General features: G+C 35.3%; 2 protein-coding genes across 2 annotated transcripts; one reads left to right on the top strand and one right to left on the bottom strand.

The window, feature by feature from the left end:
• Window positions 1-67: 67 nt before the first annotated feature.
• Window positions 68-4,951, top strand: si:ch211-110p13.9 (uncharacterized protein LOC562347 homolog). Its single transcript, XM_056458778.1, has 4 exons — window positions 68-340; window positions 1,468-1,597; window positions 1,698-1,831; window positions 3,810-4,951. Exons 1-4 carry the CDS (start codon window positions 218-220, stop codon window positions 4,551-4,553), a joined length of 1,131 nt encoding a protein of 376 aa, XP_056314753.1. The 5' UTR covers window positions 68-217; the 3' UTR covers window positions 4,554-4,951.
• A 2,910-nt stretch (window positions 4,952-7,861) lies between these two features.
• On the bottom strand, window positions 7,862-23,879 carry rsrc2 (arginine/serine-rich coiled-coil 2). The gene is made up of 10 exons (XM_056458779.1): window positions 23,765-23,879; window positions 23,188-23,314; window positions 18,599-18,639; window positions 15,995-16,170; window positions 14,670-14,807; window positions 14,468-14,584; window positions 13,010-13,089; window positions 11,586-11,839; window positions 9,514-9,606; window positions 7,862-8,201 (listed from the first exon to the last, which is right to left on the bottom strand). Exons 1-10 carry the CDS (start codon window positions 23,768-23,770, stop codon window positions 8,013-8,015), a joined length of 1,221 nt encoding a protein of 406 aa, XP_056314754.1. The 5' UTR covers window positions 23,771-23,879; the 3' UTR covers window positions 7,862-8,012.
• Window positions 23,880-26,609: the final 2,730 nt, after the last annotated feature.

Genomic DNA, 26,609 nt, shown 5'->3' on the forward strand with positions numbered 1-26,609 from the left:
GTATCCCTTCTAGAAACAATCGTTTTGGGGGTTGATCGCTGATTGGCTAATAGGGAAGAAACAGGAAGTAAATAAACTCCAACATTCAAATAGCACGGCGGATTGGAAATGCTAAATTAGAGGTGGCTTTGGGACTGTATTGTTATCGCGTTGAAGATGACTCTGTTTGGTTAGATATTTTCAGTAAACCCTTAATTTCTGAACTATTGACCGCATCATGTCGTCTGGAGGAGTTTCTCTCATCAATATGTCCTACTGGGAGAGTGGCAAAAGGAGGATAAGATTCTTGTATTTAACAAATAATAACTCGTTTAACGTTACTAAAGGAAGCAGACATGAGGTAAGTGTAACTTTAGCATTACACATGGGTTAAAGACGTAAATAAGGGCTCAAATATGAAACTAAAATGTTATATGGCTTCAATTGTTTCCCCATATACATTGTTAGAAAGAGTCCTGTTTGTTTTATTATCTGAGTAAAAATTATGACTAAAATACATTCATTATACTGTCACTCAATATAAATTCTCCATAATATCAGTCTATCAATACTTTATACACCAATAAATCTCGTCAGGCATATTATTCATTCATATATATATATATATATATATATATATATATATATATATATATATATATATATATATATATATATATATATATATATATATATATATATATATATTCTTTTCGGCTTTGTCCCTTTATTTTTTTCTGGGGTTGCCACAACCAACTTATCCAGCACGTGTTTTACGCAGCGGATGCAATTCCAGCTGCAACCCGTCACTGGAAAACACCTATACACTCCTATTCACGCGCATACACACTACGGACAATTTAGCTTACCCAATTCACCTCTAGCGCATGTCTTTGGACTTGTGGGGGAAACCGGAGGAAACCCACGCCAACATGGAGAGAACATGCAAACTCCACACAGGAGTTTGTGAAACTCTTGACCCAGCCGTGACTTAAACCAGCGACCTTCTAGCTGTGAAATGACAGTGACAGTGAAGCAACAGCCACCATGCCACCACAAACAATACATGCAAAAGTAAAATAATAATAGATAAATACAATAAGTAAATTTTAAGTAAATAATATAAATACAAAAAAGAATAAATAAAAATAAAATACTGACCTTCAGGTTAAGTCTAAATTAATCTTATCCCCTTCATTTGAACTCTTTCCTGTAGAATTTATGGCTTTAAAATAATCTATGAAAGGTTGCCAGATTTGATAGAATTTGTCTTCTTTCTTTTTTTTTAGGGAAAATCAGAATATTCTTAATTTTTTTTTTATAAAAAGTGAAGATTTCTGCTGTATACACATTTTTATAGCAGTTCATTCAAAAAGAACACATTCAATAAATCTTCAGTGCAATGCTGATTTACTTTGTACGGTCAGATGATTTCACAATTTAATATGATATCTATATTATATAATCAACTCTTTATTTATTTTGTAGGCTCAGATGATCCCGCTCTTTCTTGGAGCTGATCTATTTTCCGACACTGATGTTCGTGGTGAAAACCAGCCCAGATACCACGCCAAATATGCTAAACGAGGACTGGCGACTAAACTGGTTTTCTCTTCAGGTACAATACGAGGAGATCTGTTCTGGAGTTAAGCAACTGATTAACAACATTTTCATTAATTAGTAATTATTAAATGAATATACCCCTTATTGATGTCTAGACTGCAGATTTCAAGGTCTGCGGCTTCCTTGCTCCCACAACAGCCTGTGGTTTTACAGTGTTCAAGGAGTTTTTCGAGTGGCCTTTGAGCTGTATGGCAGACAAGACCAGCTCTCAGTTATGGAGTCATTTCAGGTAAAAATGATGAGTTTGACGTAAGTTTGAACAATTTATTAGTCTTGAAATAGTCAAAATCGAAACCAGAATGAACCGAAGGTGCAGTTAAGAGCTGTGAGCATAGAAACCAAACTTCAAGACTTTTTCTATATAATAAAAAAGTTAAAAATAAATATAACTGTTATAAAGAGAAATGTGTGTGTGTGTGTGTGTGTGTATATATATATATATATATATATATATATATATATATATATATATATATATATATATATATATATATATATATATACATACATACATACATACAGTGCATCCGGAAAGTATTCATAGCGCTTCAGTTTTCCACATTTTTTTGTTACAGCCAAAATGGATTAAATTAATTTATTTCCTCAACATTCTACACACAATCCCCCATAATGACAATGTGAAAAAAGAGTTTTTGAAATTGTTGCAAATTTATTAAAAATAAAAAACCTGAAGAATCACATGTACAGAAGTATTCACAGCCTTTGCTCAATACTTTGTTGATGCACCTTTGGCAGCAATTACAGCTTCAAGTCTTTTTGAATATGATGCCACAGGCTAGGCACACCTGTCTTTGTGAATTTTTGCCCATTCCTCTTTGCAGTACCTCTCAAGCTCTATCAGGTTGGATGGAAAGTGACAGTGTACAGCCATTTTCAGATCTCTTCAGAGATGTTCAATAGGATTTGGATCTGGGCTCTGGCTGGGCCACTCAAGGACATTCACAGAGCAGGTTTTAATTCAGGATGTCTCTGTACATTGCTGCATTCATCTTTCCCTCTATCCTGACTAGTCTTCCAGTTCCTGCTGCTGAAAAACATCCTCACAGCATGATGCTGGCACCACCATGCTTAACTGTAGGGATGGTATTATCCTGGTGATTTTTTTTTCTCTCCAAACGTAACGCCTGGCATTCACTCCAAAGAGTTCAATTTTAGTCTCATCAGACCAGAGAATTTAGTTTCTTATAGTCTGTCTGAGAGTCCTTCAGATGCCTTTTGGCAAATTCCAGGCGGGGAGTGGCTTCCGTCTGGCCACTCTACCATACAGGTCTGATTGGTGGATTGTTGCACAGATGGTTGTCCTTCTGTAAGGTTCTCCTCTCTCCACAGAAGAACGCTGGAGCTCAGACAGAGTGACCATCAGGTTATTGATCACCTCCCTGACTAAGGCCTTCATCATCACTTACGGATGATGGAGGCAACTGTTCAGAGCAGCAGAAATGTTTCTGTAACCTTCCCCAGCCTTGTGCCTCGAGACAATCCTGTCTCAGAGGTCTGCAGACAATTCCTTTGTCTTCATGCTTGGTTTGTGCTTTGACATGCACTGTCAACCCTGGGACCTTATATAGACAGTTGTATGCCTTTATTTAAATCATGTCAAATCAACTGAATTGACCACAGGTGAACTTCAATTAAGCTGCTGAAACATCTCAAGAATAATCAGTGGAAACAGAATGTAGCTGAGCTAAATTTACAGCTTCACGGCAAAGGCTGTGAATACTTCTGTGCATGTGATTTTTCAGGTTTTTTATTTGTAATAAATTTGCAACAATTTCAAAAACTCTTTTTTCACATTGTCATTATGGGGTATTGTGTGTAGCATTTAGAGGAAATTAATTAATTTAATCCATTTGGGAATAAGGCTGTAACATAAACAAATGTGAAGCGCTATGAATACTTTCCGGATGCACTATATGTGTATGTATATATATATATGTGTATGTGTATGTATATATATATATATATATGTGTGTGTGTGTAGTTATTTTTTTTTTAGAAACTTTATTTAAATTTATAAATTAAATATTTAGATCTAATACAAATTCTATATAATTTATATGTAAACATAATTTTATTTTGGATGCGATTAATTGTTTGACGGCCTTAATACCTATTTGTCTTTGTATCCTCAAAAATTCTAATAAATTGTTTACGTTTTTTAATCCATGAACAATTCTGTTTAAAAGGATCTCTGGAAATCCCGTATAAATGACAACAACCTGAACATGAGCTATCATCTCAGTGCTCACGATTATCAACCCCAAAGTGATCAAGAGCCACCAACAATAGTGTCAAACAACCACATGTGTTCATTACACCATGACCAAGTGCAAACAGACTTTCCTCCAGACACATCCTCATCCACAGACCACGACTACTGTTCCTCAACAGAGCACGCAAACCCAAACCAGTCCACTTTACTCACACACAAGCTTCACAATCTAGCAGAGAAAGTGAAGTCGTGTTCAAATATGGATGAGGAGACTACAATGAAGGTCTTGGAGTATATTGAACACAGTATTAATGGGATGATTGAAGAGGAAATATTGACAGATACAGTGATGGCTCTGTTTCAGACTCATCTTCAGAGCTTCTCCATTTACTCCAGCAGTCTGTTGAAGGCTGTCGCAGGTTGGCTCGGTCAGCAGTTTAACTCCGCAAACAGCACTATTAGCCAGCGGGTGGAAGGCTTTAAGGCCCAGCACATTGAACATATCACAAACCTGCCTCCTCCAGAGGAACTGGCATCCCAGCTTTTCCCAGAAGCAATGAGGAATCTTCTTGCACACTGGATGGGTCTGAGTGATGAGGCCGAGGACTGGAAAAGACACAGCGAATACCCCATTTTGCTGCTTATACTTGAATTTGCCAATCACAATCTGGTCACGGGAGTCGCCCATGTATTGTACTCCAGCCTGATATGCAAATAAGTGTACAGTTGAAGTCAAAATACCTCAAACCTGTCTCTTTCTGCTGATGAACACCAATGAAAGACATTTTAAAGACATTGTAGAGTCTAGATGGGATACAGCTGTGGATAGTCACATCAACATAGCACTGTTCAACAATAATGAAGATTTTTACATTACTGTGATGGTTGGGTTTATGTTTGGGCTGAGGGTAGACCTTAATAAAATACAATTTAATAGGTAATTTCATTAATTATATCAATAATTCTCTGTATAATTACTGTTTACATTACTGTAATGGTTGGGTTTAGGTTTGGGCTGAGGGTAGACCTTAAATTCAATTTAATAGGTAATTTCATAAATAATAAAAATTAAACTTGGTATAATTACTGTTTACATTGCTGTAATGGTTGGGTTTATGTTTGGGATGGGGTAGGGCTTAATAAAATTCAATTTATTGGGTAATTAAATAAATAATATGAATAAAACTTGGTATAATCACTCTTTAGACATTACTGTGATAGTTGGGTTTATGTTTGGGCTCCGGGTAGACCTTAATAAAATACAATTTAATGGGTAATTTCATCAATTATATCAATAATTCTCAGTATAATTACTGTTTACATTACTGTAATGGTTGGGTTAAGGTTTGGGCTGAGGGTAGACCTTAATAAAATACAATAGGTAATTTCATAAATAATATCAACTAAACTTGGTATAATTACTGTTTTTACATTACTGTGATAGTTGGGTTTAGGTTTGGGCTGCGGGTAGACCTTAGTAAAATACAATTTAATGAATAATAGTCAGCATAATTACTGTTTTTACATTACTGTGATGGTTCCGTTTAGGTTTGGGCTGCGGGTAGACCTTAATAAAATACATTTTAATGGGTAATTTCATCAATTATATCAATAATTCTCTGTATACTGTTTTACATTGCTGTGATGGTTGGGTTTATGTTTGGGATGGGGTAGGGCTTAATAATATACAATTTATTGGGTAATTTAATAGATAATATGAATAAAACTTGGTATAATCACTCTTTAGACATTACTGTGATAGTTGGGTTTGGGCTTTGATAGTTGGGTTTGGGCTGCAGGTAGACCTTAATTAAATACAATTTCATGGATAATTTATTAATATGAATAATACTCTGTATGTGTACCATTTTTAATGGTAACGTGAGGGTTGGGGGTAGACATTAATACAATTAATGGGTAATTTAATAAATAATATAAATATAAATAATTCTCATTAACTTCCAGCCACAGCTGTATCCCTTCTAGCAACAACCAAAGACCATTGACTTCAATGTTGTGTTTTTTTTTGGATTGTTACTGATTTAAAATTTTGTGTGTTCAACATAGAAAAAACAAACACTGTGTGTGAACTATGCCTTTAAATGTGGATTGGCATGTCATGAGGGGAGTTTACCATGTGTATAGTCATGAAGATAATAATTACAAATAGTTTATTATTAAAGCTCACTCAAATGTTTTAAATGTCTTTTCCAAAACTTGCTGTTGAGGGCACAAGTATAACAATTTGTCCAAAAAAAAAAATTATGAAGAGCAAATGAGTTTTAATCGAGATCAATAAATTTAAGATGTTATTAAATTCCTTTGAAATTGTAATTATTTTCAAAATATTTCCCAAGTGCTGTTAAATGGAGATTTTTTCAACATTTTTTATTAAAGAAATTTCAATAACTAATCTCTTTTTGTCTTTGTTAAGGTGACAGAACATAATGTTTTACTATTAATTATACAAGATATTAGTATTCAGCTTAAACTGTATTTTAATGGATAAATCACTAGGTTTATTAGGTTAAATAGGCAAGTTAGGTTAATTTTGCAGTAAAAAATGCTGGGTTGCACACAATACCTTCATGTCGTCCCAACACAAATTGATTAAGTTAACTTAACTTATTTAAGTGGATCGAACATAAAACAATTAAGTTGTCCCTCAAATAAATCTCAAGAATTGTGTTTCAACTCATTTTAAATTAGTTTAAACAATGAGCAAAAATCTTTTTTTTAATGTAGGCAAATGATTGTACAACAGTGGTTTGTTCTGCAGCCAATCGAAGTATAAAAAAAAAAAAAAAAAAGGCTAATAATGTTGGGGGGGAATGATGTTGACCCTAAAAATATATTTTTATATTTTATATTTTTCGTTTTTCCCAAATTTTTCCATTGTTTTGGATCAAAAGCTGAGATGCATTTTGGACAGTGAACCCTTAAACCATCAGGGATGTAGTTGTTTTTTAGAGTCGTCCTCGCTGATCAGAACTACAGGAGATAAAACGTAAGTATTGCGGCGAACTTTGCACGTGTTTAAATGGGCGGTGCTTCGTGATTTCATTTAACCCTTTCCTCTGTGGTACATTGATTTGAAAAACAAGCTCAGAACATGAATCTCGAGGTTTATAGCTTTCTAACGATGCATAGGTTTTGACACAAGGTTGTATATATTTACGGAACAAAGGTCATAAATCATATAGACACGCCCAGCCACGCCCCCAGCGGACCGTGAACGGGCCCCTGCTTTGAAAGGGGTTAAATATATAGTTTTATATTATATATTATGTAAAAAGAATGAAAAATATATAAAAGAAAAAATATATATAATATGTAATATTATATAAACAGACAAGGAAATGTTCTTGTTTTTTTAAACAGCATTTGGGAAAAATATATGAAAAATAATTCAAATTTCGCAGGACGACTAATCATAACGTCTTTATGTGTGTGTGTGTGCGCGCGTTCTGCATGCATGAATACAGATCCAGGGTTTCACATTATTACTCTGCTTATAAACATCAATTTACCCTTAATTACATGCAGATACTTGATTACATTTTGGGCCAAATTATCACCTTGCCTTTAATCTAATCATGTGTGTCTTTAATGAGCCATCTTTTTAAACTCTGAGTGTGTTTAATTCTACTACAGTATATAACAGTCCAGCTTTTTTTGCATAGTTGATGTGCTGGAAAACACACTGCATTGTTCTTTTAAACCTTTTCTGAACTATTATTTATGTAATAAAACATGATGGTATGCATTTTGTATGATAAATGATAATGTTTAAATATGAAATGGCGTTGGTCTTTTTTTAGGAGGCGTTTTGCCATGCTATCCTGTGCTCTCAATATATATACGTAGTAACAATTTTATTAAAAGCAAATTAGCATCTAGAGTACCCAAAGCTTTCATTGAAATATCAGGAATTGACATGTTTTATACAAATCCCACACCCCAAACACCTAAACAAAAGTTGTGCATTATTAAACACCATATATTCAGAGACCAAGCGACAACATGTTTGAGCAATAAACTGTATTTACACGTGAATGTTCAAAAATGAATAAAACGACAGAACTGATGAATTACATGCAAGCTAATGCACCAGCATTCTCTACAAGCACGTACACACACCAGTTTTACAGAAACGAGAAGCACAAACACACACCGGTCAGACGGCATCCATGCCCCTTGAAGAAAACGAGGAGGAGAAGCCAAGGCCCATTCCCCTCTGTGTGTGCGTCTGCGAGCGGGCCATCTCATACTGGACGTCCAGATTACGAAACATCTCCTCCTGCTGCTGCAAGGTTTTCAGACCGTCCTCGGTCACCCCTGCTGAAGTGGCAGCTTCTTCTTCACCCTACAGTCGGTCAGAAGACACATCTACATTAACCCATGTGCGCTGTAAGAGAGGTTTTCGTTCACTCTGGGGGGACTTTTAAGGCAATTTGGCAACAACATTCTCTGAGTTTCAGCAGATAGAATGATTATTGAGAATGAGTATTGGTGACAAATCTAATTTTGACACATATTTTGGGAAATGCTTTGAATTTCTTTTTTTTAACCAAACAATACACTCTGGGCAAATAGACTACCTTTTTGTTATGTTCGGCGCCATTTTTGCCCCATTGACTTCCATTATAAAGACATTTTTTTAATAGTATAATTCTGTTTTTAATTAATTACATTGACTTCTGCTGATGTGTTCATCCTCATATAACCTTGCTCCATAACAGCTGTGCCTTTGTATGACTGATAACTAAGAAGAAGTTAACTCCTTGGTACTTGTTATCAGCAAAATGTTACAACTCTTCTTCCAGAGTGTGCTCGTTTAAGGGAAGAGTCACAGACGGGAGGAGCGCAGGCTCAATCTCTCGTGGGCTCTGTTACGTGTATGTGTAACCTTTTCTGTGCAGATTAGCTGTTCTGCCTAACAACTGATGATTGAACTGACGGCGATACATATGGGTGGTGTTGGGGGGGAGAGGAAATGTGCGTGAGCTAAACTGACACAGACGCTGAACTTATTTAAAGCCTCTGACTGATGTTTTAACCTGGGAGGACTAGGAAAAGTCCAACAATTGCAAAGACTTGACAGCATATAATCATGCATTCTTGACTGTTGGTGGTTTTCCCTGTTGGGAAGTCAAATGTGTCATTTTTACTGTTGATCATCAGTTGCAGTGCAAAAAAAGCTTAGTTTTTGGCTTCTATAGGGAGTTTAGTGTGTGTGTGTGTGTGTGTGTGTGTGTACTTAACACACTTATCTCGATATGTCTGAGAAAATCTAAATATGCAGCTCAGCCCACAGAACATACTAGGAGTATTTATGCACACACACTATAATCTGCTTTTTTCTCTATATTAAAAAGCCAGAAATTTTTTTGCACAGGCCTATCTAAAGAGTTAATATTCCCAACTGATGATCAACAGTGAAAATGACACATTTGACCCTCCAACAGGGAAACCCAGCAACAATGAAGTATGCATGATTATATGCTGTCATGGCTTTGCAATCAAAAAATGTGATTATAATGGAAGTCAATGGGGCAAAAACAGCCATGAACAAAATAAGAGGCGGCTCAATTTGAACAGTACACAAGGGTTAATAAGTGTTCAAAGAACAATTTATAGTGATGATATTTGAGTATTTAGTACAGGAGAACGCTTACTTTGATGCCCATAAGTTTCCGGAACTTCACATTTTGGTCTTTATTGCCAAAATTCAGCTTTTCCCAAAGCTCAGCCGTCTGTGACTTGTTGTCCTACAACAGAGACTTTTATTAGTAAAGACACCTCTGAAATAAGAACCCACTCTACACACCACAGGAAATCCTCAAAACATTGTGCAATGCTGAGTGTGCCTCACACAGGTGAGTGGGCTTGACAAACCACCAGTAAAAACTCACTTTCCATATGCACTAGACAATTTACATTTTTCAAATACTAAATACATTATCATAAACCATGTTGAACTACTTGTTTTCTACAACCTTTAAATAAACACTTATCTGACACAATATTGCTCTGTCTTATGTAAAAGTAATTGTACAGTCCATCTTAGGTTATGTATATAGCATGTATAGTTATTGTAGTTAGATTACTGATTCACTATGTTATGTACAAAGTAGCTAACACATCCAATGTGTTCATATTGATCCTGCAACACACATTTCTTTCCACTGTACATCCACACATGTAGCAGAATGACAATAAACATGGTCTCTGCAGGATTCACCAAGTCAAATTGAAGACGCTTTAAGACCACGAATGACATTTCAAACTTATATAGGGCTAAATGCTAAGATTTTTTTTTGGCCCAGGAGAAAACAATCGTACTTGCCCCATCAAAAAACTAAAATAATTAGTTATTTCTTAGCAGCAGATTTTAAATAATGTGTCAAAACAAGCAAACCCTAGTTGTTTACATACATTTTTTTTTTCAACATAACAAATTTTTTTTAGTTATAATAGTTATGAATGGAGTTTTGCTAAACGTTTTATTGAGATGTATTTGTTGGTGATTGGATGCGTGTTGGTTGGATAACTTTACAAAAACAATGGAAAATTAAGACCCGTTAAAAAAAAAATTAAGACCTCCAAGACAATATTTAAGTGAATTTGAGACTTTAAGGCCTGAAATTTAGTTTTTGACCCAGCAGACACCCTGATTAACTTGACTTAATTCACGTGAGATTGTAAAATGATAATCAATTGGCTATCAGAGGCAGCTTTTTCTGGTGTCTAAAATGCTGCATCAAAAAGCTGAATAACCTAATGACCACTTATGCCTGATTCACAGTAAAAGTGTATTCTCACAAGTAAAATTACATACAAAGCCTACAAAAACGCATCAACAGAGGCTAATTTCTGCCAGGAAAATGACCATATTTAATCTCCAACTGCACAAAAGCGGTAGAAAAAAATGTTAATGTTAGAATGTTTTGGTTTTGTATTTTTTATCCAAACAATATATAGTTAAAGTCAGTATTATTAGCCCTCCTGAATACATTTTTCCCAAATTCCCCAACATATTTCTTAACATATTAGTTTTAATAACTCATTTCTAATAACTGATTTATCTTTGTCATGATGACAGTACATAATATTTGACACCTAATGACCACTAATGCCTGATTCACAGTAAAAGTGTATTCTCACAAGTAAACTTACATACAAAGCCTACAAAACCGCATCAACAGAGGCTAATTTCTGCCAGGAAAATGACCATATTTAATCTCCAACTGCACAAAAGCGGTAGGTCAGTATTATTAGCCCTCCTGAATACACTTTTCCCAAATTCCCCAACACATTTGTAAACATAATAGTTTTAATAACTCATTTCTAATAACTGATTTATTTTATCTTTGCCATGATGACAGCACATAATATTTGACTAGATATTATTCAAGATACTAGTATTCGGCTTAAAGTGACAATTAAAAGCTTAACTAGGCAAGTTATGGCAATTAGGCATGGTAACGGCTAATAATATTAACCTTAAAATGGTCTTTTTCTAGACAAAATAAAACAAATAAGACTTTCTCCAGAAGAAAAAATATGATCAGACATACTGTGAAAATTTCCTTGCTCTGTTAAACATCATTTGGAAAATGTTTGAGAAAAAAAAAATAATAATAAATAAATAAATAAAATTTTAAAAAAGAGGCTACTAATTCTTACTTCAACTGTATATGGTGATACCATTAGACTTAAAGTTTATGTAATAGTGACTTGTCTGTACCCCTTCTTTCTTCCCCTGCCACAACATCTTCCTCTTCTTTTCCTGCTCTGCAAACTTCATTGGGTTTACTGCTGAGGGATTGTAGTAGCTTGGCACAGCGATGCCAGTCTCTGCCAGCGTTTTGGCCTGAAGCGCCGCCATCTGAGCGGCCATGGCAATCTGTGGTGTGACCTGTGTGCCGGACGCCAGCAGCGCTGCCACGTTCAGGGCAGGACTGGGTGCTGCAGCTGCTGGATCACTCTGTGGTGTTGAAGCTGTAAACAGACAACCAGCAAAACTATCAGATGGGTTGGCTAATTCAGGGGAAATATTGAAGCAATAGCCAGAGGATCAGTGGTCAAGTGCATCTGTAAGACTGCAAGACAGGGGCGTAATATGACGTAACTTGTAGTTATCGAGATCCCACTGAACCATGCGAGATGTCACAACAGGGTGTTTTTGGCAAGATGGCGGAAATACTTGCCAGAGAATAATTTCACCAAATGTTTTCATGAATTTTCTCCAAATTTACCCACAACCAATTCATTTGATATATATTATTATATTCAGTCATTTAGCAACTCCACCATGCCACTCGCTGACTTCATCAGTTTTTTCATAACAGTTAGCCTACTCTGTGGTTGCAAATAACAATACAATGGCAAAGGCGTCAAGTATGAACGCCTCCGCAACTCGCGACAATGTTAATAACGATGATAGTTGCGTTTAGGATTGAGGAAGGTGTAGATGTTACTAACCGTGATGGTTAGGTTTAGGATTAAGGAAGACTTAGACGTTAATAACGATAATGGTTGAGTTTGGAGGAAGGTATAGATGTTAATAACTGTGATGGTTGGGTTTAGGTTTGGGGAAGGTGTAGATGTTAATAACTGTGATGGTTGGGTTTAGGTTTGGGGAAGGTGTAGATGTTAATAACTGTGATGGTTGGGTTTAGGATTGAGGAAGGTGTAGATGTTAATAACGGTGATGGTTGGGTTTAGGTTTGGGGAAGGTGTAGATGTTAATAACTGTGATGGCTGGGTTTAGGTTTGGGGAAGGTGTAGATGTTAATAACTGTGATGGTTGGGTTTAGGTTTGGGGAAGGTGTAGATGTTAATAACTGTGATGGTTGGGTTTAGGTTTAGGGAAGGTGTAGATGTTAATAACTGTGATGGTTGGGTTTAGGTTTAGGGAAGGTGTTGATGTTAATAACTGTGATGGTTTGGAGGAAGGTATAGATGTTAATAACTGTGATGGTTGGGTTTAGGTGTGGAGTAGGTGTAGATGTTATTAAATGATGGGCACAGCGCCATCTTGCAGACAACATAGTTTTGACATGTAGGTCTCCATAACTTCAAGTTACGCCTCTACAAGTTACACCCCATCATGTTATGCCCCGTCTTGCAGTCCGCAGACAGGCCCTACTCTCTGTGGTGGTTACTTGCCTGCTGCTTTCTCTTGATGCTGCCATTTTTCCAACATATCTTTCTCTTTCTGTTCCTGAAGCTTCTTTGCTCTCTCCAACCTAGAAGTGCAAAGAGAATCTATTTAGAGACAGTGCCGATTAGAATGCAACTGAACCATCAATAAACCTTATGCATGGAGTGGTTTAATGGCCCGTTTCCACTGAGAGGTAGAGTACAGTACGGGTCACCTTTATCAAGCTACCCCTTTTGGTGGGCGTGGTGTATGACAAAGTTTCAGACGACGTCATTTTTAATAACGCAGTACGGGTCGTTCACATATCATATGAGAAGCACTTCTCACAAAACAGATGCTTTATACACAAATACTTGTGTATAAATGTTTATTCTTAACCTTTCTATGAACATGATTTGATTATAACTGCTGATCAATGACAGTGTAAAAAAGCCTACTGTAAAGTCTGCAATTATATAAATAAATAAATGAACATACATGAACACATACAGACCCTTACAGTTTCCAATATGTTACCACTTACAGAAAAACAATACAACGTGGCAGAGCACAATGCAATTTAAAGCAGTGCTTCTTGTCTGGTGTGTGATTCACTTTAAATGTGATCTGAATTGAGCAGCGTTGCTCACTTATTTGAACAAGGCAAAACTTAAACATGGTGAGTTTATAATGGCTTGTCAGTTTACTGGGAATTAACACAGGTGCATTTTCATTCATTTTGTACTACAAACACTTGTGGTGTAACAATACACTCATGTCAAAATTTGATACGCATCAAGATACTGATATGATATCTCGATATTGTATGCAAAAAAAAAAGTTTACTAATAATATTATTATTATTAGTTATACATTAGTAACACAATAATGATAATTATAAAAATGTTGAATAATAACCAAATGCATCAGCTTAAGTGTGATTTCATAAATGCAAATACATCATTAAGCGATGTAGTAGAATACGACAAATTAAATTTTTGGTGAATTTACCTTATAAATACAGTAAGCTCATTCTTGGATAAAACAAGGTCAATATCTGTGATACGCATCGTCACGTATTTATATACTAATAAACATGTTGCTTTTATAAATTCATTTGATTGTTTTACCCAAACATTTTTGTAAATTACTTATAAAAAAAAAACTTATTTACATAAAAAAACATTTCATTTCTACCAATACAATTGAATACATTTTTTTGGTTAACAGGTTTTCAAATAACAGCATTAATGTTATAAGAGTTTTTCATACTTCATAACAATCATAATACAGACCAATTAAACAATGCTATTTATTTTCAACTTTTTGTCATTGTTTGCTTTCTAGTTGTGTCGCATGATTGTTTTTTACTGGTGTAAAGCACTTTGGCAAACCTTAATTGTAGTAATAAAATAAAAGGTTGATTGATTGATTTATAGGACACTAGAAGTAATACAAAAATACAGTATTCTTAAGATACAGACCTCCTGGCTAATGCTTCTTGAGCATCCATAGCTGTGTTTCTGCCCCTGAAGGTCACGGGGCTGATTGACGGACTACGACTCTTCTTCCGTGATTTTTCTGTCCTCTTCTTCTTTTCCCTAAGACACAATTGGACCATCTCATAGTTTAACGACAAATTCATTCAGTTTTATGCAAAATACACACAAACACATTTAAGTGCACCTGCTCTTGCTACGGCTCCTGCTGCGATGTCTGTGTTTGCTTCTGGAGTTTGACCGAGACCTGGCCCGTCTCTTCTTTTCACGACTTCTTGATCGCGAGCGAGATCTTTTTTTGTCCCAGTTTTTATTATGGTGCCGCCTACAGTAAAACAGGAGGTCGCATTTAGCACATTTAACCTTAGCATACTCACTTTTTACATGAATTTATACTATGCTAATTTAGGGCTGTGTGATATGACATAAGTCTCATATGATACAAGTCATTTCACATCCTGATAATGATACAGGTCAAGGTATAGAACCATTTCAGTGCATGCAATCAATGAATATATGTCAGGAATGCCCAAACTTGGGCTGCGTCCGAAACCGCATACTTCCATACTATACAGTATGCTAGCAGAGTAGTACGTCCGAATTCATAGAATTCGAAAATCAGTATGCGAGAAGTACCCGGATGACTTATTACTTTCGGCGAGATTCTGAACTACGCGTCCCATGCATGCTGCGCTATCCCATGATGCCCTGCGAGCGAATTCATGAATGGGTGTGAATACACGCAACTGACGCAGGTAGGTCACATGACCATAACAAAACATAAAAATACTGCTAAATACAATACAAAATGATTATGCTTTCAAGATTGCAACTTTCTCACGATACTGTTCATAATTCATGTTTGTCTGCATCCCCGTTAAGTCGTTTAATTTTGTTCTCATAAATTGTAAAAAAGTATTACTGTAAACAATGTATTTTGTAACACCACAAAATAAACGATAATATGAAACGATTGACTTTAGTCCGTACAATATACAGTTAAAGTCAGAATGATTAGCCGCCCTGAATTATTAGCCCCCCTGTTTATTTTTTCCCCCAATTTCTGTTTAATGCAGAAGATTTTCTCTTCAACGCATTTCTAAACATAATAGTTTTAATAACTTATTTTTAATTACTATTTATTTCCTCCTTGCCATGTTGACAGTAAATATTTGACTAGATATTTTTCAAGATACTAGTAATCCGCTTAAAGTGGTTTGTTCTATAGACCAATATTGCCTTATTGGGCTAATAATATTGACCTTAAAATGGCTTTAAAAAATTTAAAACTGCTTTTAATCTAGCTGAAATAAAAGTAATAAGACTTTCTCCAGAAGAAAAAATATTATAGCAAATACTGTGAAAAAAAAATCCTTGCTCTGTTAAACATCATTTGAGAAATATTTGAAAAATTCACAGGAGGTCTAATAATTTTGACTTCACCTGTATATCATTATATTGAACAGCCCTGTGCTAAATCAATTCAAAATTAGCCAGGTGAAATGCAAATACTTTTCTTTAGAGCGCGATCTCGACTGGCTCCTTGGTCTGGAGGTCTTCTTGTCTTTTCGCCGGTGTCTCTCCTCCATGTCTTCAGACAACCGTTCTCGGCCTTTGTCTGAAAACTCCAGCCGCTCCTCTGATCCGCTCTGACATTTCAGAGCTTTCTCAGAGTCCTTCTTCCGTGCCTGTTTTAAGAAGAATTGGTCTCTTTCAGGAAAATAGTGCAACAAAGAGAGTTAGTAAAATGGTCTAAGAACAAACTTGCCAAAATAAATCTGACAAGAAATACACTTTTTTTATTTTCACTACAAACTTCCACCACCATCATCATCCGAGTGCAGCATGTACACTTCCATTAAGCATAGAGTGTGTATACCCAGCACATTTACACCCAGATCAGTATGAAAAAATGCAGCTCTACCATTGGTCTATAACAACTCAAAATCTGCAGCACATCATTTCTTAGAATTGGCCTTTAGATTTCTTGTTTGCATTGTTTTTCTACTAGATAAACGAGTCAACATGAAACTGACATTAAAACCCATTTTCACTTGGTTACATCTTGCACTTGTGCATATAAGAAATATTTCATCTTTGATCAAAACTAATAACTCTCAAACTCTAAAGTGTGGCTTCATCTAGGGCATTTTTGCGTACAAACTACAAAAAGAAAATCTAAATACCTTCTAAAAGCACTGTAGGTGCTGTCAATTCAGCAAGCTTGTGCAAATGGAGTACATTCAAGATGGGAATTCAAAATAACAGTCAGAAAAATCCATCAAGATGTATTTATAAGTTCATTATAGCCATTATAAAGCATGCGTATCATGTATGATTATAACTGACTGTTACTTTATTTGTATATTTAATTTATAATAGTTACCATTCTTGCATTACATGTTGAAGAGGTTAACAATATTTTAAGGTGAAAATAAACTGCGATAATTCATGTAGATTAAGAAACTGCTGTTTTTTGTGTAACATTTCACATTATAAATGAATAATTAACCACTAATTAATCATTAATATCCTCTCTTTGGGGTGAGAGACCACCTTTTTCAGGTGATCTAAGATTGCTTGTTTGTAGTGACTGCAGTGTTCATGTAGGTTTTAAATGAAATGACCTACGAAAATACATTAAGTTCCAAACAAAATTAGAAAGAAATATAATTCCTTCAAATATTTTCTAGAAATGTGTTTTATGCTGCAAGTACAATGGGTTGAAAATGCAGTTTCATTATGACTTTAAAGGGCATTTTACATGATATAGCTTCTTTCTTTTTCTTGCAATCTTGCCACATTTTGTGTGTACAGGCAAATAAGCGCAATATTTAAATAGCAAAACATTATGCCTTAACACTGAGAAGATTATGACTTCCAATCTTTGACTTCAGGGTTTCTGCAGGTTTCATCAGGTCAAATTTAAGACCTTTATAAGACCTATGAAGAATTTTAGACTTATACGGGATCCGATTAAATCCCATTAGAAAAGATTTCTACTTGCCCTAATAAAATTACAATTTAGTTAATTCTTAGCCACATGTTTTAAATGTGTCAACACCAGCAAACTCTAGTTATATGCAGAAACTTTTTTTCAGCATAACTTAAGAAAAAGACAAGTTAAGAACTACTGCTTTACATGGAGGCTGGAAAAGACGAATTAAGACCTGTTTAAAATAAACAACTACAACTCTATGTTTCAGTCAATTTAAGACTAAGGCCTAATTTAATTTTTATTTAAGACTCCACAGACACCCTGTCTCTTAGAATAGGTTTACCAGCATTTATTTCTCATCAACTTCATAATACATTAAACAAATAAGAACTAACGTTTGTATTGAGTCCATTATTTTAAATTCATTTTTTACTCCAATCATCACAGTCAAATGTGTTATCACTATGTTTAAGCTGTGTTCATACACAACAAAGTGGCATGATTTATAAGAAGGATCCCCTTCTGCTTACTCTTATGTTCTCCCATCTGAAATTAACTCATGGCTATGTACAGCATAAAATGCCCTTAAGACTTTGAAACCAATTTGAACAAATAAAATTCAGCTTAATGGCTTTAAAAATGATTTCAATAATGTACACATCTGCATGCATTCACATGGGGAATATCCACTCAACTTTTCAATAGCAATTCTGAGCTTGTGACTACAAAAAAAGGCAGTAACTGGGGTTGTGAGACAAAAAGAGATCTTTTTATAGGCAAAAAAAAAGTTTAAATGGCAGATAGTTACCTGTCCAGGTAGTAGGCATATAATTTTGCTATCTGTCAGCAGCGTCTTCTGTTCAGAGTGTCTCTTCGTGCATTAGCACGCTGAGTATAATTTATTATAGAAATGTTATCATATGATCTAAAATACAGGACGTTCAAAAATCTCCCAAACAGACATTTCTCTTCATCTGTAATTAATATTTACAAAGAATGTAAGATTACATGCACTTGTGATTATCTCAGTGCTCTTTTTCTCAGTCTGGCATTTCGTTCTTTTGTCTAAACTTCATACTTACCCTGGACTAAAGCTAGAAATGCCAGCTGTATAACTACTGATGATGTGACCAGTTTAATTTAGGTCTACATGACATCAATGGGCTAAAATTAGTTACCTCTTTGCTTCTGCTGTGGCTTCGTTTGTGCCTCTTGTCTCCTAAATGACCAAAAAAAAACACAATTAAAAATGTTTAATGGACACTGGCAGATTCATATTATTTGAAACTTAAAAAGGTTCTGACAAACTATTTTCTTTGGGATATATAGGATAAGATGTAATATAGCCTTTAAACGATAGTTCACCAAAACATTTGAATGTTCTCATTGCTTACTCGCACTCCAATGGTTCTACACTTTTATGAACTCGTTAAGGATGCTCTGATCAGGATTTCTGCAGCCGATAACAAGTACAGATTTCTTGTCACAGTCATCAGCCGACACAAAGTACCAATTCTGATGCTTCAAGCTTTATAACGCATAAAGCACATTTTAGAGCTGCACAATTAATCAAAAAAAGATTGCGATCTCGATTCGACCCCCTAGACGATCTTAATCCAGCATTTCTACGATTCTGCCAATCATATTTTCAAGTTCAGGAGAGAAGCAAAGGAGGCTACACGAGTCTTTTCATTGTTTCACATACATAGCTCAGTGACATGGACACCTCCAAATGATGTTGAAAGAGTCACATACTGTATTTATAGGGTATAATTCACCTACAATGTCATTTTTGTCTTCATATAATGCTGTATTCGCAGCCGGGAAATCACACATGACGTGAGCTGCTGACCGTGAGCTGTTACTCTTACTTAATGATAGGCGCGTCTACTTTAGTGAACAGAACCTGCATAGGCTGCAAGTAACAGGTAATACAGTTGTAAATAATACTCAGTTTGTGGCACAGAGTGATCGTTTGAGAGCCGCGTGCGAGGTATGAACAGCACTTAGCAGTGAAAATGAAACCGAAAGCGTCCACATCATTTAAACGATCATATCGCACTTTAGAGTTATAATTGCGACAAGCATTATGTTTTTTTTCTTTCATAGCGAACACACAGTTGTGCATGAAAATAAATGTTTACAGTGTCAGTATAACTACTCTAGCCTATATAATGTTGATTTTACCAGTGAATTAAATGGTGTAATAATGTTGTCAATGACAGATTGCAAGCATAAGCCTATATCTCAAACATAATTCAACATCAGAATTATTATAAAGAAGAATAGAATTATTTACACAAACCACTAGGCCTACACAATATTATTGTTGTTTTACCATGTTTGAGAAAAATACAATTATTGCAGACTCATATTAACTTGTATTTTACATCTACAGAATCGTGAGAAAATCGTGATCTTTATTTTAAGTCAAAAATCTATCGCGATTCTCATTTTAGCCAGAATCGTGCAGCTCTAGCACATTTGCATTCCAAGTTGACTTCTCCTTACCCTAAGTGAATAAATTAAGGATGCTGCATATAATCCCTTAAACACGTCTCTTATAACCATTTAGTGAGGACATGTAATGGTCAGAAGGAGCTTTACAGAAATTAATAGATAAAACAGATTTAAAAATGCTCTATTGATTTAAACTAACCAATGTAATGCTTAAAAACATCACTGTGCCTCTCTCGATCTGTTCTTTTGCTCATTCACTCTAGTCGCCAAGATTTGTAGGGTATTTTATCTCATTTGCAAGTGTCACGGAGCCACTATGCGCGAGACTAGCTTCGTTCGCCTCACTGCAACTCAAAACACTGGATATTCAATGGCTGCTACAAAGAGCTGTATATAAACAGCTACAAATAAACTGTATAAACAGAGATTCCACCACATCTGTATACATTTTATTTAGCTGTTGTGCCGCATGCACAGCGATCGCTCATGCCCCAACACATCATTTCCCTCATATACCCATATACTAGGGATGCAGGATTTACCGGTACAATGGGAGTATTGTGATACTATGACTCCAAAATATTGGCAGTGCCATTGTAGTTTGTAGACGGTAGTATCTTCATTAATGGTCTATCTACAATACATAATGTTGCATGTGGAAAAGTCACTAAAATGCTCACACGTTTGTGCAACAATAGACCATTTTATCTGAATAGTCTGTGGAGCCCTTTAAGGTTGCAAAACTGTAGAATTCATGCCTTTTATGGTAGCCTATTGTACGTTTTCTGATGCTTCAGTTCGAATCTGAATCAGTTAATTTCTGCTCCTGCCAATAGGATTTAGTAGCTACAACCACCGCCAATCTCAAATCTTACTTGATGAGACTGGGGGAAAAAAAAAAAAAACAATAGATACAGGAAACATCAAAACAATTTTTGACCACTTCATAAAGCCTAATTTGGTTGGAAAAATGCTCTTTTTGTAAGTAATGTCATTTGGTATAATTTGTATCTTTATTTTAAGGTATTTTTTGTTGGTCCGTTATCTAAAAAAATAAGCAAAAAAAATGAATACATTGTAGGTGAAGTGACATGCAAATACTTTTTTTCAATAATAAGGAAACCATCAATTCAATTAGGCCAATTATAACATAAAATATAGTATTTCTGACAATTTTCTTTATTTCATGGATTTGAGTTATGAATTACAGTATTGCAATACTATTTGGCATCACGATACATCAGCTGGTATAGTATCGTAACATGAATTAATGGTATCACGACAACTCTACCGAATACGTAATATGGGTGCGGACGTGCGTCTCCCTCTGCTTGTAAACTCATAAGCAAACCCCTGTGAAGGGTTCATGAGGATTTGGAGAGGTACCAATAGAGTCATGAAATGTGGTTATCAGCCAATATCAGTCTCCAGCCGATTGATCAGAGCATCCATAGAATTTATTTCTTCTATTGAACTCAAAGATATTATGAAGAATATTGGAAACTGACATCCAAAGTAATAACAAAAATCCTATGGAAGTCAATAGCTGTTTTATCCAACATTCTTCAGAATATCTTCCTTTGTGTTCAAGAGAAGAAATAAACTCAAAACGGTTTGCAACAAGTGGAACATGAGTAAATGATGACAGAATTGGCATGTTTGGGTGAACGTTCTCTTTAAATACATATTGCTTAAGAGTGTAGAGCAGGAGTGTCCAAACTAGGTCCTGGAGGGCCAGCGTCCTGCTGAGTTTAGCTCCAACTTGCTATACAACACCTGCCAGGAAGTTTCTAGCATATCTAGTAAGAGCTTGATGAGCTAGCTCAGGTGTGTTTGATTAGGGTTGGAGCTAAACTCTCCTGGACACCAGCCTTCAAGGACTGAGTCTGGACACCCCTGGTGTGGAGCATACAAAGTTGGATAAACTAAAAATACTTATATTGATAACATTATATAAACGGGTTCTTACACCTTTTAAATCTTCAAATTCCAGCACTTTTCAAGCACTTTCAAAGTGCATTTTTATGTTTTTTCAGCACCTAACAACCACGATAAATTACATTTATATTTGCTGTATGTACTTTTTCTACATTTAAATCCATTGTGCTATTTTAAAAAATACAATATGACCTTTCAACTTAAATTGTTGAATACTTTGGAGCAGAGATTTATTAAAATATTTCACCTAAAAACTTCAGTTATTGGATGAAGTATCTTTTTAAGTTTGGTCTCTTTCTACCTAAAGTTGATTTCTCAAAAAAATGAGCTTACAGTCAGATTGTGTTTAGGTGTAGTATCAAACATTCATGTCCACCGCTATTCAAAAGTCATGTAGCAAATCAAATGAGTCAGAGAGTATTCCTTCTGCAAATTAATGAAGTATGTCAACCGTTTCAAAAATCAGTCACCAAATATGGAAACTACAGTTTGAAAGCTTTCATCAATATTACTTTTAATTATTGTCAATATTACTTTAGGTTAGGACTGAGGTACTGTTTTAACTTAATGGCAAATGTCCCACCTGTCAAATGGTTTGTTACATGCAAAATGCATTTTAAGCTAATAGAAAAACTACTCTGTAAGATAACGAATTATTATGAAAGCAATGCAATGCAGGTTCAAGCACTTTGTCCAAAATCCAAGCACTTTTCTAACCTTGAAAACACCATATTAAAAATCAAGCATTTTCCAGGATTTCCAGCACCCATATGAACCCTGTATAAATGTATATATGTTTAATAACATTAAATAAACATTTTCCAATTACTTGATATCAACTTAATTTTTAATAATTACTTTATACTAACAAATGATAGTTTTTATTCTTTCAAAAATCTTGTTTTTGATTGTGCTTTTAAGTTTATCTACAACAAAACAAAAAAATATGAAAATTGAGGGGTTTTTTTTATTGCGTTATGTTTTACTCTTTAAGTAAACTTGAAATTTAATTGTTAAGTTAAATTCCAACACGTATGGCAACAGAGATGGATACACCAGAGGCCATTTAAAAAAATAGTTTACCCAAAAAATACTTGCAATTTACTTCAGTGGTTCTAAACTTTAATGAATTTCTCTCTTCTGTGGAACACAAAACATTCAGCCATTGACATCAATAGTAGGAACAAATACTTTCTCTGGGTGCAACAGAAGAAACTCAAACAGGTTTGGAATAAGTGGCTGATGATTAAATGACTGAATTGTCATGTTTAGGTGAACTATCATTTTAAACATGTTTGTATTTGTTATAATAGACGTTTATTATAGCGCATGAGTTGCTCTAACATGAAATTAAGTAATAAATGTTTACCTGACTTGCGCTTTCGGTCGGTTGAGCGTGATCTGGACCGTGAACAATGCTTCGAGCTCCTGGAGGCTTTACGATCTTCACCTGGCTGCGATTTTCCAAAGGAGTCGTGTAACTCGGCATCATTTGCCTAATAGAAAGCAAGCCACACAGCCAAAACATAACATTTAAGCCTGATTGATTTGTTACCATTTGATTACGAAATACAAATGATCAAAATCAATCCTTTTATAAACATTCAGTTGGGAGTGTTAGTCTGGTTTGTCTAAGTTTACGTTAGCCGCGAAAGAGCTAATCGACGCCCATTTGCATGAATAACAATGGTGGACAACAAATCCTAGTAAAACTGTATTATTTGACATCTCAAATATACACTGTAATTGTAAAAGCAGAAGTTTGGCGTTTTAGTTAACAGCATTGTTTTGAATCTTAAGATTTAGTTATTTACTGGGCAGCTCAGAATACGCTGTCCGCCATTTTCCAAATAGAGAATGCAGCAAATCAATTACTCTTGCGTTATTAATGTGCTTCTGTCCAATATGGTTATAGCCAAATGTAATAGTCAAACTTGCGTACTTACCGCCATGTCAACAAATAAATAACAGAACAAGCTGTATATCTATAGTTAGCGGTCGCACTCCTAAAGCGTCTTCAATCATTCGCTTCTTTAGCGGTGGACCAGAAATACCCGGATGTGCTTCTGCCGATGACTGGAAGGAAACAGCGCTGCCCTGGCGGCCGCACCTGCGCACTCTGCTTGGTTAAAATTAAACCAATGTCAATGCATTGTTCAGTGATGGAAAGAGTACCAAAATTAAAGTCCTTTTACTTACCCAAAAATGTAGTGCAGGTAGAATATAAGTATCTGTTATAAAATTACACAAAGTATGAGTTAAAATTAGCCTATTTGGTGACATCCGCCATCTTCTCATCAGTGATATGCAGGATAAAGAGCATCAGTCATTGCGTGTGAAGATTTTGATCTTTTAATGCTTCCAAATGCTTTGCTGCATTTATAAAGTGCTCATGTTTTGAGATTGTTAGGTAGGGGAGAGCGGGGCACGAAGTAACACTTTTTGGTTTTGGTCAAATAATAAACAAAGTATTGGGGTTAGACAAACCATTTGTTTTTTACCAACAAAACACAACCCTCTCCAACAAATGAGCAATGAAAGTATGATCGCTGGACTTATGGTTTCTGTGCAGTGTTGCCAAAGTGCCAGGAGTAAAAATGTTAATATTTACCCCACATGTGGAGCAAGTTGTAACAGACAGAGGGTTAGTTGTAACACATGCTTTAAAAGGCAGATTACACACAGTTAATTTAAATTTAGTTTACTTTAAATAGTATAATATATATATATATATATATATATATATATATATATATATATATATATATATATATATATATATATATATATATATATATATATTATTATTATTATTATTATTATTATTTTCTTATTCCACATAGTACAGTATGTTTATTTATTTATTGGATAAACACATTTGGATTATTATGCATTATTATACAATGCATTTATTTGTAGTATTGGCAATAAAATATTTTTGATATCAAAAAAGAAATTCTATTAAAAATAATTTTATTTAAAAAGTTCTCAACATTATACTCAAATTAAAAATATATTGTGTTTGTTTAATTGGTTCATTGTAACATCCCATTATTCAACTAACCCCGCTGTGTCATGTTTTCTTCAAAACTGGCTGGCAGTCACTGTGTTTTTTTACATCTTTCAAAATGGTTTCATCTTTTAGCCTAGAAGACGGTAATCACAACAATATACGATTTTACACACATCCTTTCACAGATTTCTTTAAAATAAAAAATATTGACTTAAATAAAAAAAATACTTTTGTGCTACAAAAATGGTTTCTCCTGTGTTTCTCATCCAAATTTCACCAAAGTTTTTCAATAATTGGCATGAAGACGTCTGCCGACACTGTGGTGAAAATCTTGGAAAACTCTGTGTTACATTTAACCCTTGATTGAAATCACAGGACTGATTTTTCTACTTTGGCCTATCCCCATAGACAAAATAATAATAATAGTGACTGCAGGTTAAAGGAAAGTAGTGAAGTAAAAGTTATGATTTGGAAGGGTTCATCTCTATGCCCTAATCCAGGGATGGGCAAACTCGATCCTGGAGGGCCGGTGTCCCTGCATAGTTTTGCTCCAACCCTAATCAAACACACCTGCTTGTAGCTTTCTAGTGATCTTAAAGACACTAGTTAGGGTGTTCAGGTATGTTTGATTAGTGTTGGAGCAAAACTCTGCAGGGACACCGGCCCTCGAGGATCAAGTTTGCCCATGCCTGCCCTAATCCCTTCATAGCACAGGTCTAAAGCACCGGTGTCAAACTCAGTTCCTGGAGGGCCGCAGCTCTGCACAGTTTAGTTCCAACTCTAATTAAACACACCTGAAACCTACATGTAAAACTGGGCTTTGTGTGTGCGAAATTCTGTCGCGTGGCGCTGCGAAAAGGGGCGGGATTAAACAAGATGATTAGACATTTTAAAAAAGCCAGCGATTGCTCCATATTTTAAATTTCTGTCCAGAGAGGTCCTGTTTTGATCTTCGATTGGTCTCACGCAGTCAAGTGATGCGATTTCACAGGTCAGAGTTCACCAAGCTTGAACTTTGCACCGCAGCGAACTGCGAAACTTAACGCATGACCCTGCATTTCCGGTCTGACGCATTCGCGTGCGTATGAATGGAAGTCTATGTGAGTGAGGAAAAGCCCAGTGTGACCGCAGCTTAAGTGTGTTGAAGCAGGGTTGAAAATAAAAACTGTGCAGAGCTGCGGCCCTCCAGGAATTGAGTTTGAAACCCCTGCTCTAATGAGATCAGAACATTGGTGTGATTCCTTGCAAATCCCTCAAAATCCTCCATTCCAAAGGACCCTTCAAAGTGGCCAGTTTTGAGCACTTCTGTTTGGAAAAACACTTCAGTACGGAGGTCATGATTACTTTCACTATACAGTATAGAGCTAATTATATGAACAGTAATGGAAAGAATAGGCCTACTGAAAAATCATACTCAAGTAAAAGTACCATTACTTGCCTAAAAATGTAGTGCACATAGAGTAAAAGTATCTGTTGTAAATATTACTAAAAGTAAAAAGTAGACCTTTTAAAAGTACTGAAGAGTAGTGAGTATTACGCTGTAAAAAGCTGATGTTTACATGTAAAAAGCTGTGTTTACATGTAATTTGTTGATGTGTGTCAACGTAACATTCTGTAGTGCATTTAGTGATATCCCAGCAGGCACACAACGGCATAAGACGTTAATATTAGGTTAGATTTAGGTTGATCAAAATTCAATGTCTAGCTAGTGTCTAAGGATTTAGGTTGTGTTAGAAAGTGACCCAAATCCAACGTCGAGCCAACATCTTAAACCGATA

Source organism: Danio aesculapii, chromosome 5, assembly GCF_903798145.1.
Source record: "Danio aesculapii chromosome 5, fDanAes4.1, whole genome shotgun sequence".
NCBI lineage: Eukaryota > Metazoa > Chordata > Actinopteri > Cypriniformes > Danionidae > Danio > Danio aesculapii.

Excerpts from the sequence above, each read along its gene's own strand:
- si:ch211-110p13.9 (XM_056458778.1), top strand. The coding sequence starts at position 218 with ATGTCGTCTGGAGGAGTTTCTCTCATCAATATGTCCTACTGGGAGAGT. Across the intron at positions 341-1,467 it reads CTAAAGGAAGCAGACATGAG|GCTCAGATGATCCCGCTCTT; the intron begins GTAAGTGTAACT and ends TTTATTTTGTAG. Across the intron at positions 1,832-3,809 it reads CAGTTATGGAGTCATTTCAG|GATCTCTGGAAATCCCGTAT; the intron begins GTAAAAATGATG and ends TCTGTTTAAAAG.
- rsrc2 (XM_056458779.1), bottom strand. Across the intron at positions 16,171-18,598 it reads GCCACAGCAGAAGCAAAGAG|GCACGGAAGAAGGACTCTGA; the intron begins GTAACTAATTTT and ends TTCTTAAAACAG. Across the intron at positions 14,808-15,994 it reads AGATCGCGCTCTAAAGAAAA|GCGGCACCATAATAAAAACT; the intron begins GTATTTGCATTT and ends GTTTTACTGTAG.